The sequence below is a fragment of the Oryctolagus cuniculus genome, chromosome 3, assembly GCF_964237555.1.
Source record: "Oryctolagus cuniculus chromosome 3, mOryCun1.1, whole genome shotgun sequence".
In the NCBI taxonomy this organism is placed as follows: Eukaryota; Metazoa; Chordata; class Mammalia; order Lagomorpha; family Leporidae; genus Oryctolagus; species Oryctolagus cuniculus.
In genome coordinates this window covers 107,834,008-107,849,653 of record NC_091434.1, presented here as the reverse complement: position 1 = coordinate 107,849,653, position 15,646 = coordinate 107,834,008, and the positions used below count along the sequence as shown (strand labels likewise).

At 43.5% G+C, this 15,646-nt stretch overlaps 1 protein-coding gene across 3 annotated transcripts in view; it reads left to right on the top strand.

Moving 5' to 3' along the window:
- The first annotated feature begins 1,962 nt into the window (after positions 1–1,962).
- Positions 1,963–15,646, top strand: part of UBXN4 (UBX domain protein 4) — a 40,991-nt gene continuing 27,307 nt past the window's right edge. The window contains exons 1-5 of one of the 3 annotated variants that reach the window (XM_008258522.4): positions 1,963–2,238; positions 10,018–10,120; positions 13,385–13,413; positions 13,943–14,061; positions 14,787–14,961. In XM_008258522.4, the coding sequence (XP_008256744.1) occupies positions 2,157–2,238; positions 10,018–10,120; positions 13,385–13,413; positions 13,943–14,061; positions 14,787–14,961 (508 nt within the window). In that variant the 5' untranslated portion in view covers positions 1,963–2,156. Of the gene's footprint in view, positions 2,239–2,802; positions 8,693–9,049; positions 10,121–13,384; positions 13,414–13,942; positions 14,062–14,786; positions 14,962–15,646 lie in introns of those variants that run through there. The other 2 variants (XM_051849597.2, XM_070070987.1) reach the window with 2 other exon arrangements.

Genomic DNA, 15,646 nt, shown 5'->3' with positions numbered 1-15,646 from the left:
AAGCTTATCTTGGCAGCCCCATCAGCACCACACTCCCCTTTGTGTTCTAGCCACACTGGGCCTTTTTCCGCTCAAGAGCTCTGTGTTTGTTTGCTGTGGATGCTACACAGTAGCTTCCTCTGCCTGGCGTGGTCTTCTCCAGCTGGCTAGATATCCCCCACATATCACTTCCTCCCAGAGGCCTTTTCTGACCTGGTTACTCCATGTTTGGTCCCATCATCACCTGCTTCAACAACACTCTGAATTTCCCTTCTGGGGGCATTCATCATCACTGGTTCAATGTCTGCCTTCAACTGTGCAGTCACAAAGGCAGGGAGGGCCTGGTATGCCTTACCATAGCACTTCCAAGAAGAGTGCCTAGCTCATTGTACATAAATACTTGATGAAGGAATAAAAAGTTCCACATGATTCTTAGGATACTTTTTTAAAAAATATTATTTAAAAATGTTTAGTTTCAGCATAGTTATAGACACAATTCTTAGAATGATATTCCCTTCCTCCCTCCCTCCTCACTCTCCCTCCAGCTGTCCCTCTCTTTCTTGTTTTTAAGTTTTTGAGATAATATCTTTTTAAATATATTATTATTATGTTATTTATATAACAGTAAAAAGACTTAATGCTTCAACAAATAAGAAGTTTAACAACTAAATAAATTATACAAACCCTTAACTAATAGTTACTAGGAACCATGCAATTCCATTAAAGTATTAAATGTCAATCATTTTTATTTGAATGGCAACGAACCACAAGTACCTTACGTTGATTACAGGCTGATATTATCCCATAAAACGGGAAGTGAGATAATTTTCTTTTGTACTACCATGGAAAGTGGCTGGAAAATAAGTCATTATTCTCTGATTTTGTGTTTCCTTTGGTGTAGCCATAGTTAGCCTTTTTTTTTTCTTAAGATTTATTTATTTATTTGAAAATCAGAGTTACACAGAGAGAGCAGGAGAAGGAGAGAGAGAGGTTTTCCACCTGTTTGTTCACTCCCCAGATGGCCGCAATGGCCAGAGCTGTGCCGATCCAAAGCCAGGAGCCAGGAACTTCTTCCAGGTCTCCCACCCAGGTGCAGGGGCCCAAGGACTTGGGCCATCTTCTACTGCTTTCCCAGGCCACAACAGAGAGCGGGATCGGAAGTGGAGCAGCCAGGTCTCGAACCGGTTCCATATGGGATGCCGGCGCTTCAGGCCAGGGCGTTAACACACTGCGCGCCCGTCCACTCCGTCTTTGTCCGGCAGGTACCGCGCAGCGCCAGGCCGACGTCATAGGGAAGCCCAGCCGCTTCACCTTCCACTGCGTGCCCCAGGAGGACGGCAGCAACCCGGAGCGCACCGTCATGGTGGGCGACCGCCTGGATACCGACATCCTGCTGGGCGCCACAGTTTCAAGGTTTTGGAATGATCTTTACCCGATGTCTAGGAAATTCAGGGTCTTTATTGTACCAGTGTCTCCCTTCAGGCTGTATGGTATTGCAGAGAGACCGTGGTGGTTTTTATCCTGTCTTTTCTACAGGACTGGGCTCAATTCAATAAAAACCGAAGCCTGGCAATAAATTCCTACAAGGCCTATTTAATTCCATGCGCGGACACATTCCTCCACTTTCAGGGTTTCAGTGAGGATAACAGAGCGGCACTGCCTTTCCTCCCTCCGTCCTTCAACGCGTAGTGGCTCTCAGTACTGCCCCCTTCAGTCGTGTCTCAGTAGTCACATTTTTCCACAATATGGAGGCCCACAAGCCCAAGAAGACTACAATTCCCGTCATGCCTCTCGGCAGGCGCCTCCAAACAAGCCGTAGCGGTTACTCATCCTTCCTCTGCCTCCTTCCACTTCCTGGTCTGCGAGACCTGAGGTTCTAGCGGGAGCGCGCACGCACTGACTCGCCCACGAAACAAGGTATTGGGGCCCTGAGCCGGCGGCGACGTGTGGCGTCACGTGGTACGGGGCGGTCCCCACGCGCGCGCTTGCGCACGTCGCAGTGGGCGGCTGACGGGCGTGCGCGCTAGTGCGGAGCCCGAGCCGGAGGCGGGGGCCGGACCAGCCGGGGCTGCGGGGGCTGCGGGGCCGCAGGGCCCGACGAAGCGGTTGGGCGGGGCCAGCTCCTCCGGGACCGCGGCGACTACACCCCGACCGAGCGCCAGGGCCCGACAGGAGCGATGTTGTGGTTCCAGGGCGCCATTCCGGCCGCCATCGCGTCGGCTAAGAGGAGCGGCGCGGTCTTCGTGGTGTTCGTGGCAGGTGAAGGGGGCGGGGGCCCGAGGTGCGGCCGGGACAGGCTCTCCGGCCTGCCTTCACCCACTCGTTAGTTCAGCCGCCGGTCTTCCGTCCTCGAGACGCGGGCACTTCTCGGCTCCGCGCCCCAGGGTCGGCTGCAACTTCTCCCCGCTGGGTGCCCCGCAGCGGGCGTGCAGACGCCCAAGGCCAGGCTCCTGCAGGCCGCAGGCGCCCGCAGCCTTGCCTTCTTGTCCGGAAGGGCACGGGCGGCCCTGTCTGGGAGGCGGCAGGCCTGGCAGCCAGGCCAGAGGCCCCGGCCGGGCTCGGGCGCCCTCCTGCGTGCGGCGGGCGGACCCTGGCGCCCCTCCCCGGGCCCGAGCACCTTCCTCGGATGCCTGAACGCCCGTTGATTCCTCCTCCGTGGGTGGGGGAGGGACGGGCCATTAGGCGAGCAGTTGGACTGCTAATTGGCTGTGGGCTGTCAGGGAGAAAGCTGTGTCATCGGTTGAGCAACAAAGAGAAACCACCTGATGGTCACGGTTGCGGGCGTTGGTGTGCTTCTGACATGTAAACTTTACAGGGGCTTTTTTTTTTTTTTTTTTTTTTTTTAACGGCAGTATTGAGAGAGGCTGCCTAATGTGGATACTCTGCTCCAAGTGGAATTTTTTTCGTCCCCCTGTCGGTCTAAAAGTAGTAGACATAAAGTCTTTGGTTCTTCTTTCGGTTTTCCTAGCCAGAGTCCACATAGTTTTGAGAACATTTACGAACTCATTTACCCTAAGCTGCTCTCGATTATTTTGCCCCACGTTTTGCTGTTTTATTTTTGAAATTTATACAGATCTAAGAAAGCTTCCTCTATGGCTTTCCTTGACGGCTGTTAATGTAAAATGTATTTCTTCAATTATTTGTGTTTGATAGTGGCTTAGAATTCATTTCACGACTTTGAATAGTTCTATAACTTGATACACTGCAATGAAAACCAAGTTGCTGAAATATTTTACATTAATATTTTATTAAATTTTTGGCTGCATGTTGTTTCTTAGAAAAGCTTGAGTAGTTTGTCCTCTGAGGGGAAAAGAAGTGGATTAAAAATGAAGTTAAATGACATGATTTTTAAAAATGTAGTAATGAGTTGCTGATCCTTTAAATTGTATTGTTCATGTAAAATCCCAATTGATCTTCGTGATAGGTAGAGCAGATTTTATTATTCCCAATTTACAGATGAGGAACTTAGGACCACAGTCATAAAATGATTTGCACCGAAAAGAATTTACATCTTAAATTTTATTTACATTACATTTTTTAACAGCTTCAGAAAAAGTGTCTTTCTGTTTTTCAGGAAAAAAACTAAACACTTAAATAGTCTGTTTATGTATTAATTAAGTTGATCAGGAAATCTAGGATTTTGGTAATTTTTTTTAAAGATTTTATTTATTTACTTGAAAGGCAGAGTTAGAGATCTGCTATCTCCTGGTTCACTCCCCAAATGGCCACAACTGCCTGGGCTGGGCCAGGCTGAAGCCAGGAGCCAGGAGCTTCTTTCTGGCCTCCCGTGAGGGGGCAGGGGCCCAAGCACTTGGGCTATCTTCTACTGCTTTCTCAGGCCATAGCAGAGAGCTGGATCAGAAGTGGAGTAGCCAGGACTTGAACCGGCACCCATATAGGATGTGGGCACTGCTGATGGTGGCTTTACCTAACCTACTATGCCACAGTGCTGGCCCCATGACTATGAAATATTTGCTGAAGACTACTAGCTATCTAACAAAGAAATCTGTCCCTAGACCTGTTCCCGAAAACAGCTTTTAGAGTTTAAGCTAGTTAATCCCCAGCACTAAGTAGGATTAGTGTCGTTCTAGGAATGTGTACGCTGGGCTCATGAAACTAACGCTTACAGATTGCCTGAAGCTTTGTTCATTACTTTCCTTCCTTCCTTTTTTAAAAGATTTATTTATTTACTTGAAAGGAAGAGTTAGAGCTAGGGAAAGACAGAGATATCTTCCATCCACTGGTTCACTCTTCAGATGGCCACAGTGGCCAGGGCTGGGCTGGTCTGAAGCCAGAAGTTTCATCTGGGTCTCATGTGAATGCAGGTACCCAGCTATTTGGGCCATCTTTCCCTGCTTTGCCCATAACTTTGAAGAATATAGCCAGAACATCACCTTTTTTTTTTTTTTTTTTTTAGATTTATTCATTTGAAAAGTCAGTGGGAGAGAGATCTTCCATCTCTCCCCAGATGGCTATGACAGCCCTAGTCCAGGCCAGGCCAAAGGCAGGACCTTCTTCTGGGACTCCCATGTGGGTAGCTAAGCACTTGGGCCATCTTCTGCTTTTCCCAGGCTGTTAGTAAGGAGTTGGCATCCACAGTGCAGATGCTGGCATTGCAGGCAGTGGCTTTACCCACTGTGCCACAATGCTGGTTCCCAAGATGAATTTCTTAGATATGAGACCTCAATAATAATTTACCAACTCACTGGTAAATTAAAAAGATATATTATAGCTGGAAAAAGTGGCCTGAAGGCTAGACTTACTGTTGAACTATTCAAATGTGAAGCATTTTAGGCAAAAGTTGTTTTATTTATTTTTAAGATTTATTTATTTCAAAGGCAGAGTGACAGAGTAAGGGAGAATCAGAGATCTTCCATCTGCTGGTTCATTTCCCAAATGTCCCCAACAGCCAGATTTTGCCAGGTCCAAGCCAGTAGCTGGCTCTCCCACTAGTGGCAGGATCCCAAGTACTTGAACCATCCTCTGAAGGGGAGCATCTGGGTCCTAAACCAACACTCCAGTATGGAATTTAATATAGGATGCCATCCTGGGAAGCAGCCACTTAACCGTTGGCACCACAACACTGGCCTCTGTGCTTGTTCTCTGTAAATTCCTTCACTGGATACTGCTGATACCACCAAGGATAACAGTGTTTTCTCCAGAAATGTCAGGCCCGCCTACCCAACTTCAGAGCGTAGTTGATAATTTGGTTAAAAATAAACTATAAAGATAATGAAGTTGACAATCATTCTACTTAGTATTAAGTACTAAGATCTCATCGAGGTGAGCGTTCAGCTTTCTACCTCACCTGGTCAAGCAGCTGTTCTCACTGGGCTGCGCCATGGATAGACTGATCATGGGAGTGACCTTTGGGAACTCAGCTGCAGATACAGCATAGTTGAGGAGGTGAAAAGCACCAGCTACACAAGCAGGTTGCAGTCCCAGCTGCTCACATAGCGGTCTCCACTCAGATCCTTCACAGGACTGAGACTCAAAAGATTACTGCCCAAAACTTTTTTTTCTCTCATTGTTCTATGCAAGTGGCACCACCACACATCTGGTTAGATAAACCGTAAGTCTGGAGGCACCGTTGACTCTTCAGTCTTGTCTTGTGCTTCCCATTGTTGATTGCATTCCCTGATCTCGCGATCTTTCCCTCACACAAATTCATTCTGCTTGGTGAACTTTTCTAGCTGCTCTTTGTGTGGCTTAGCTCTTTCATCCTTCATGACTTACCTTAAATGTCATTTCAGAGAGGACTTCCTGACTGTTGTAAAGACATACCTCTTATTCTTTCCTGGTTTTTTTATTTTTCATAAATTTTGTCACTAATTATACTTGCTTCAATTTTTTTGTAGTTTTTTTATATCCCATTGAGGGCAGACAGTGTCTCAATTGTTTTGTATTTAGCATCTAGCCCAATGCCTAGAACAAAATAAATGTGAACTCCAATAGTGGATATATAAAAGAATGGATGAAAAGGATTCCTCACTCTTCACAGCCTTAAATGTTTATAGTAGAAGTATTCCCATATAGATGAATAGCTGATTCACTTACTTGGAATTTTATGGTGTTTTCAGCACATGGTGTCTGAAGACACATTCAGAATGACCTCACTTGCAAATGACAATTTTCCTTCATTCTGTATCTTCAACATCTGGGAGATTGCTAATGGTGAATTCATATTTAGTCTTGATCTGTGGATGCATTCAAGTTCTGTTTTTCAGTGGCCAGATTTCTCAGACCTGGATTCCTGGATCTTATCTCACATAAAGTATATTCAACATAATAGTCAAGTATTGTAGGAAATTTAGCCTACCAGGTGTATGGCAGGTACTTAGTGTATGCTAGATTCTGTTGTAGGAATTGAAGTCTTTATCAGTAAATAAAATGGAAGACAATCCTTAACCTTGTAGAAGTTTCACTGATGTTGAGGGAGACAGACAATAATAGTAACAGCAATAGTAATAATAACGGACAGTAGTGTAATAGAAGGTATGAGTAGTACAGAAAAGAAGAGCAGGAGGTAAGGGAGTTTTGGGAGTATGTAAAAGGTATAATTTTAAAGTAGGTGGTTATGGAAAGCTTTACTGAGAGGGTATTATCTGAGCAAATATTTAAGGGCATTGAGAGTAAAACATACAGATATTTTGGGGAAGAACATTCCAGATGGAGGAAACATCTAATAGAAAGATTTTATTTTTTTAAATATTTTGTTTTATTATTTATTTGAAAGAGTTACAGAGAGAGGTAGAGACAGAAAAAGGTCTTCCATCCCCTGGTTCACTCCCCAGATGGCAGCAATGGCCAGAGCTGCACCTATCCGAAGCCAGGAGCTTCCTCCGTCTCCTACACGGGTGCGGGGACCCAAGCACCTGGGCCATCTTCTACTGCTCTCCCAGGCCACAGCAGAGAGCTGGATCAGAAGAGGAGCAGCTGGGATTAGAATTGGCGCCCATATGGGATGCCGGCACTTCAGGCCAGGGCATTAACCCGCTGCGCCACAGCACCAGCCCCTGATACAAAGACTTTAAAGCTGGATTCTCTTTGGTAGTTTAGGAATAGAGAGGAACAACAAGAAAGTAAAAGGAAAGGAGGTTAGAGAGGTGATCCGTTGCCTGATATGTATGGCCTCCTGAACTTTTGCTTTGAGGAATCAGGGAGCCGCTGTAAGATTTTGAGCAAGGGGTTTATATGATTTTTTTTTCTTGTAAAGGATGTTGCTATGTTAAAACACTCAGCTGGGATACTATTTAGGTGGTATTTTAGTCATTTAGGTGATATCTGATAGTTTGGATCAGGGTGGTAGCAGTGGAAAATGTGCTAAGAAATAGTTACATTCTTAATGTATTTTGGAGATAGAATCAACTGAAATCAAGGATAACTAAGGTTTTTTTCAGTCTGAGAACTGAAAGAATGGAGTTATTGTAAACAGATAACTGAGATGGGAAAGCAAAGTATATACTAAATTGAGGAAGGAAGGGGCTGGTGTTGTGGTGCATGACATCCTGTATGGGTATTGGTTCACATCCCCACTGCCCCACTCTGATCCAGCTCCCCACTAAGGGCCTGGGAAAAGCAGCAGAAGATGGCCCATTTGTTTGAGCCCCTGCTACCTGGTGTGAAACTCCTAGCTTTGGCCTGGCTCAGCCCTGGCAGTTGTGCCATCTGGGGAGTGAACCAGCAGATGGAAGATCTCTGTTTCTTCCTTCTCTGAAAGGCATCTACTGATGCCTTGCTGATGATCTGAAAAGGCAGAGTTACAGAGAAGCAGGAAGAGAGGGAGGAAGGGAGAGCAAGAGAGAGGTCTTCTATCCATTGATTCACTCCCCAAGTGTCTGCAATGATTGGAGCTGGACCAATCAGGAGCCAGGAGCTTCCTCCGGGTCTCCCCTGTGGGTACAGGTGCCCAAGGATTTGGACCATCTTCTGCTTTCCCAGGTTATAGCAGAGAGCTGGATCAGAAGGTGGAGCAGCTGGGACTTGAACTGGTGCCCATATGGGGGTGCCAGCACAGCAGACTGGGGCTTTAACTTGCTGAGCCACAACACCAGCCCCAATAAGTAAATCTTTTTTTAAAAGATTTATTTTATTGATTTGAAAGAATTAGAGAGAGGTAGAGACAGAGAGGTCTTCCATCCGCTGGTCAGCAGAGAGCTGAGTTGGAAGAGGAGCAGCTAGGACTAGAACTGGTGCCAATATGGGATGCCAGCACCTCAGGCCAGGGCTTTAACCCACTGCGCCACAGCGCTGGCCCCACCAATAAGTAAATCTTTAAAAAATAAATTAAGGAAGGTGCATATAGGGCAAAACACCTTATAAAAGAGTAGGTAAATGTTTCATTTCTTGAAGATTTATTTATTTGAAAGGTAAAGTGACAGAGAGGAACTGACAAAGGTAGAGATCTGTCCACTGGTTCACCCCCAAATACCTACAAATACTGGGCCAACCCTGGCTGAAGTCAGGGGTCAAGAACTTCAGCTGGCTCTCACAAATACGTGGCAGTTATATTAACAGAAAGCTGGATTGGAAGCATGGAGTAGCCAGGACTCAAACTGGTACTTTGGTAGAAGATGTAGGCACCCAGGTGGTAGATTAATCTGTGCCACAGTACCTGTCTCTGATCTTATGGTTTTTTTTTTTTTTTTTTTTTTAAGATTTATTTATTTGAAGGAGTTAGAGAGTTAGAGACACACAGAGAGAGTGGTCTTCTGTCTGCCAGTTCATTCCCCAAACAGCTGCAACGGCCAGAGCTGAGCCAATCTGAAGCCAGGAACCAGGAGCTTCTTCCAGGTCTCCCACGTGGGTGCAGGGGCCCAAGGACTTGGGCCTTCCTCTACTGCTTTCCCAGGTGCATTATCAGGGAGCTGGATTGGAAGTGGAGCAACCAGGACCAGAACTGGTGCTCAAATGGAATGCCAGCACTACAGACCAGGGCTTTAACCTGCTGTGTCACAGCACTGGCCCCATCTGATCTCATTTTTTAAAAAGCAAAAGCTAAAGTGGTCTGAAACCACCCGCAGGGGAGACCCAGAAGAAGATCCTGGCTCCTGGCTTCAGATCGGCGCAGCTCTGGCCGTTGCGGCCATCTAGGGAGTGAACCATCGGATGGAAGACCTCTCTCTACCTCTCTTTGTAACTCTTTCAAATAAATAAAAAATAAATCTTTAAAAAAAAATGAAATCTGTACATTAACAAAGATTGTTTCATATCTGAGAGAGGACTTAGGTGTGCTAACCTCAGAAATACTTTCCAGTGACTTAGTCAAGTTTCCCTCTGCCCACATATAAAAGTCTAGACATCATAGGTTTACACTTGAAGCAGTGTCTTAATAGAGTCTTTACAACATTTTTAATGCTGTAGAGCAACAGTATATGAAATAAGCGTATATTAAGTGAACAGCTTGATGACTTTTTACATGCGGATATACCTGTATATCTGTCATGCAGATCAAGATACAGAGCATTTCAGCACCCCTGAAAATATGCTCTTTACTAGTCATTAACATTGCCCTCCTCCATCAAGGTAGCCACTAGGCTCAGTTCTTCTACCATAGATTGATTAGTTTTGATCAACATGAATTTTATAGTAAGCATACCTACAGTAAAGGTAAGTCCAAAACTGAAAACAGAACTATACCTGCATTTATCTTCCTTGGACATAAAGGGTATTGTACTTTTATTTCCTAAAATTATATATATATGAAAGCCAAAATAGACACTACATGTTTCTTCCCATAAATTCTTATAATTATAACGTTTCTGTTAATATAATAATAGATAATTTTTTGTAATTTAAAATAATTTAGGTGTCTTTCAGAGTTTATGTGTTATTATCTAACTGGTATTTTTTATTATATGAAAAATGTGCAGTTACATTACAGTTTTAGAAAATTCAGTTTTTCAAACTGGTAGAAAATAGTATTTATGGGATTATATTTTATATTTTATTTTTATTTAGTTCAAGTTTTGGGGGAAGAGAATTTGCAGTCAGCAGATCCTAGCCTTATGCCTTAAGAATCCTTGAAATATTTTACAGGTGATGATGAGCAGTCTACACAGATGGCTGCAAGTTGGGAAGATGAGAAAGTGACAGAAGCATCTTCAAACAGTTTTGTTGCTATTAAAATTGATACCAAAAGGTTTGCATATGTTTTAACACTAATGACTTTGTATTGTATAATCATGGTTTTTGGTTGTAACTTACAGCGGTGTTCTTGGCCTATGGTGATGTTGATGTTTATTTGTGGATATGTAAGGTGTACTGGGAATTTAAATCCTGAATTCCATTTTCATCATTATGTCTTGCTGAAGGAATTTCATGTTTTCCTAGTCTACCTTAAATGCAACATGTACCAGGGATGCAATAATAATTTATGTAATCTCTAGCTTCCAAGAACTTAGAAATAACTAAGTTCTGAGTTCAGTTAAATAGCTAAATCATATATTTTATATCTCTGAAAGTGAGTGAATATATGTTTATTCTTTTGGGTCCTGTTTTAATGAATACAGTCATTTAATTTGGTGGGAATGAGGATATTTATAAGTCCCTCATAGTAACTAATAGTCACAAGTCTGTTTATTTCCCCATTCTTGCTCTTCACTTTTTATGTTATTATTTCCATTGTATTTGAAAAGCAGAATGGCATAGAGAGTTTCTCCATCTGCTGGTTCATTCCCTGTATGCCTGCAAACCAGCAGCCCAGAATTTGATCTGGGTCTCTCATGAGGAAGGCAGGAACCCAAGTACTTGTGCCATTATCTGCTGCCTTCCCAGGATGCATTCACAGAAATCTAGTTTGGAAGCAGAGCTGGATCTCAAACCAGATGCTTCTATATGGGATGCAGGCATCTCAAGTGCATCTTAACTGCTTCCCCAAATGCCTATCCCCATCTCCACCTTTTTTTTTTTTTAAGATTTATTTGAGAGCTAGAGAGAGAGAGAGAAGTCTCTTCCAGTTCACTCCCCAAGTGGATGCAAAGGCCTGAGCTGAGACAATCCTGAGCCAGGAGCTGCTTCTGGGTCTCCCATGTTGGGGCAGGGGCCCATGTACTTGGGCAGTCCTCTGCTGCTCTCCCAGGTGCATTAGCAGGGAGCTGATTCGGAAATAAAGCAGCTGGGACTCAAGAACCAGCACCCTTATGGGATGCCGGCCCTGCAGGCCAGGGCTTTTAATGTGCTGCGCCACAGTACCAGCCCCCACATCTCCACCTTTTAAAAACATTTTTATTATAGGAAATTCCAAACATGATTGGAAATAATAGTGTGATTAGTTGCATGTGTTTGTCAACTAGCTTTGATAAATTATCAGCTCTTGGTCAAACTTACTTCATCTATACTCTCACTCATTTCTACTTATCCCATGTAATCTTTTTTTTTTAAATTTATTTATTTGAAAGGCAGAGTTACAGAGAGGCAGAGACAGAGGCAGAGGCAGAGAGAGAGAGAGGTTTTCCATCTGCTGATTTACTCCCCAGATGGCCACAATGGCCAGAGCTGTGCCGATCCGGAGCCAGGAGCTTCCTCTGGGTCTTCCATGTGGGTACAGGGGCCCTAGGTCTTTGGGCCATCTTCTGCTTTCCCAGGCCACAGCAGAGAGCTGGATTGGAAATGGAGCATCTGGGACTCTAACCTGCGCCCATATGGGGTGCCGGCACTTCCTGCAGTGGCTTTACCCGCTATGCCACCTCCCCATCCCTGCATGTATATATTTTTTAAAATTTTGTTTACTTGAAAGGCAGAGCAATGAGAGAGAGAGAGAGACGAGGGGAGGCAGGTAGAGAAGAATTGTCCATCTTTTGGTTCACTTCCCAAACTCCCTCAAGAACTAAGCTGGGCTAGGTTGAAGCTAGGAGTCAGGAACTCCCTTTGGGTCTCCCATGTGGGTAGTGGGAACTGAAGTACTTGGGCCATCTGCTGCTGCTTTCTGGATGCATTAGAAGGAGGCTGGATCAGAAATACAGAGTAGCTCATACACAAACCAGGTACTCTGATATGGAGTGTGGGCATCCCCAAGCAGTAGCTTAACCTGTTGTACCACAACACTGGTCGCTGTTTTTTTGATTACACTCCTGTTAGTGACATTTAGTTTATTCTGATTTTGGTTTGGTTGTGGCTTTTTTTCCCCCATATCTTTTAAGACTACCTCATATCTCTTCTATCAGAAGGCATATAATCCCTGTCCCTTTATGATATTCGCAGCCTTTGGTGATCACTGTCAGTGGATGTTAAGATGTAGTGGGTTAAACTACCACTTGGCTTGCCCACATCCCGTATTGGAGTGCTGGTTTGAGTCCTGGCTACTTTGCTTCTGATCTAGCTTTCTGCTAATGTGCCTGGGAAGCAGCAGGTGATGGCTCAAGTGCTTGAGTCCCTGCCACCCACATGAGAGACCTAGATAGAGTTCCTGGCTTCTGGCTTCAGCCTGGCCTAGCCCCAGCTGTTTGTATTTGGGGAGAGAATCAGTGGATGGATGGTCTCTGTCTTCGTCTGTCTCTCTGCCTTTCAAATAAGTATATCTTTTTTAAAAGAATAAATATTCAGAAATTTACCTGTAAGCTTGTAAAATAAACTTTTTACTTAAAATTTTTCCAAAATAACAAAATTGTTATAAAGCAAATCATAGTATATATGCTTCACAAGTTAGTGAACTGTGTATTTATTGAGCTGTAGTGTGTTTTTTAAAAAATAGAATCTGTTAATTTTTTTAAAAAGATGTATTTATTTATTTGAAAAGCAGAGTCAGAGAGAGGGAGAGAGAGATCTTCATCCACTGGTTCACTCCTCAAATGGTCACAGTAGCTGGGGCTGGGCCAGGCCACAGCCAGGAGCCAGGAGGTCAGGATCTTCTTCTTGGTCTTCTGTGTAGATGTAGGGGCCCAAATACTTGGACCATCTTCCGCTGCCTTTCCAGGTGCACCAGCAGGGAGCTGAATCAAAAGTGGAGCAGCTGGGACTTGAACCTCTATCCATATGAGTTGCTGACACTGCAGGTGGTGCTTAACTCACAGTTCCAGCCCCAGAATCTGTCAATTTAAGTGTACCATATAATTTTGTTTATATTGTATCCTCTGGTTCACTCCCCAGTGGCTGCAATGGCCAGGGCTGGGCCAGGCTGCAGCTTCGAGCCAAGAACCCCATCCAGGTCTCTCATGTGGGTGCAGGGGCCCAAGCATTTGGGCCATCCTTTGCTGCTTTCCTAGGCAAATTTGCAGGGAGCTAGATCAGAATTGGAACAGCTGAGATTCAAAACTGGCACCCATATGGGATGCTACTTTTGCAGGTGGCAGTTTAACCTGCTTTGCCATAGTGCTGGCCCCAGTACAGTAAATTTTATAAAGACAATTTAGTATTTGGGAAACAGTGCAATCATATAGTGATTTTCTGTTTGATTTTTGTTTTACAGTGAAGCCTGCCTGCAATTTTCACAAATCTGTATCCTTTAAATGAAGAATTGGTTATATATGTGTGTGTGTGTGTGTGTGTGTGTGTGTGTGTGTATGTATTTACTGCTTATTTGCCTTCTGGTTAATTCATTAAAGATATTATTCATTTTCATTTAGGAAGTCATGTATTCTTGTTAATGGAAGCTTCATATTACTAATTGTCCTGAGATGATATAGGTCATGACAGGATTGGGAATTTTTTTAATGAGTATCTAATAAGCAATATTCTGGAAAAGTTTGGTTAGAATGTTAGAAGTAAACGGCAAGAGGCAGTTGGTAGCAAGATGTAAAAGAAAGTTATGATAGAGGAGAATATAGTAGATGTTCTTCACTCAAGTGTGCTGTACAAATCACATGTAGACTGCAACCATAACATTGGGGTAGCTGGAATTATTTTGTAAACATATTAACAGATTGGGAAATTCACAAGGATAATTTGTTTTTCTTTGTTATCCATATTGTTTCATAATTTTTCCTTCTGTTTCACTTGAATTGTTAAACTTAATTAAAGTGTGCAGATCCAGTAGTATGTGTTCCATCCAGTTTTTTTATTGGAGACAGTGGAATTCCCTTGGAAGTAATAGCAGGAAGTGTTTCTGCAGATGAGCTGGTTATGAGAATTCACAAAGTCCGACAGGTGAGAGGGAACAGACTACTGCTTTCATAAATGAGTGAAAATGGAATATCAGGAATTCAGTGGTATTTTTAGAGCCTGTCTATATTCTTGAATGTGCTATGCTGTTAAGTGGTAGTAAGGACCATTTTCCTGAACTGAAAGTAGCATTATGAAGTTACAGATGCCTGTACCTAATAGAAGGTAGTTCATTAAATTTGTAGAAAATAGAAATAAAGATGAGTTTATTTTGTTGCAAAAACGTTTGGAATTTATGAAATTTTTTAAACCTCTTATACCTGAGTGATCTCTTACTCTCTGTCACCCCCCTGCCCTAGCTTCTTAATGACATCATCATTGTTTTGTTGCAAGAGAGAGTTGCTGTCCTATCAAGAACCTGACTTGACGTTGCTTGACATGCCTTCAGGAATTTACACTCAATAATTTCTTATTTCTATCCACTTTGAGTCAATGGCTAATATAACTTTACTACTTTTTGTTTGAATTCTGATTTGAAGGGAAATCAGTACTGTGTTTAAAAGAATTTTTTTTACACTGTAGACAGTTTCAGTTGAATTCCATGTTGTAAGATTATGTCATATTTATTACACATTTTAGATTCATCTACTAATTTGAGTTTAGTTCTTCTCATATAGGATATAAATGGACTTAACTCTTACTTTGATCTCTTTTGCAATGGTAGGTATAGATTCTTACCTTTAATTAAATTGCAATTTGTTTTTCTCTAGATGCATTCACTAAAAGGTGAGACGTCAGTGGCTAACAGCAGCCAGTCAGAAAACTCAGTCTCTGCTCCATCTGCCTCATTTGAACCTAATAACACTTCTGAAAACTCTCAGTCCAGAAATGTAGAGCTTTGTGAGACATTGTCCACTTCTGATGCAAAGTCGGATACTGCAGCAGGTAATTTTCAATACACCTTTTTGGATATAAGAGAAATATTCCCAGGGGGTGAGTTTAGCATAGCTATTAAGATGCTGTTTGGGATGCTTGCTTCCCATATGGGAGAGCCTGGGTTGGAGTTCAGCTGTGCTTCTGATTCCAGCTTCCTGCTATTGAGTGCCTTGGGAAGAGGTAGGTGATGATTTAAAAACTTGGTTTGGGCACCTGGCTTTGTCCTGATTGAGCCCTAGCTATTGTGGGTTTTGAAGCGAGGGATGGAAAATCACTGTCTCTGTCCCTGTCTCTGTTTATTTGCCTTTCTCTCTCTCACTCTTCTCTTTTTTTTTTTTTTTTTTAAAGATTTATTTTATTTATTTGAGAGACAGAGTTACAGAGAGAGATAGAGACAGAGAGAGAGGTCTTCCATCCTCTGGTTCACTCCCCAGATGGCCACAACAGCCAGAACTGTGCCGATCCGAAGCCAGGAGCCAGGTGCTTCTTCCAGGTCTCCCACATGGGTGTAGGGGCCAAAGGACTTGGGCCATCCTCCACTGCTTTCCCAGGCCATAGCAGAGTGTTGGATTGGAAGAGGAGCAGCCAGGACACGAACCAGCACCCATATGGGATGTCAGTGCTTCAGGCTAGGGCTTTAACCTTCTGTGCCACAGCGCAGGTCCCTCCCCACCCCCCCGCTTTTTTTTTTAAT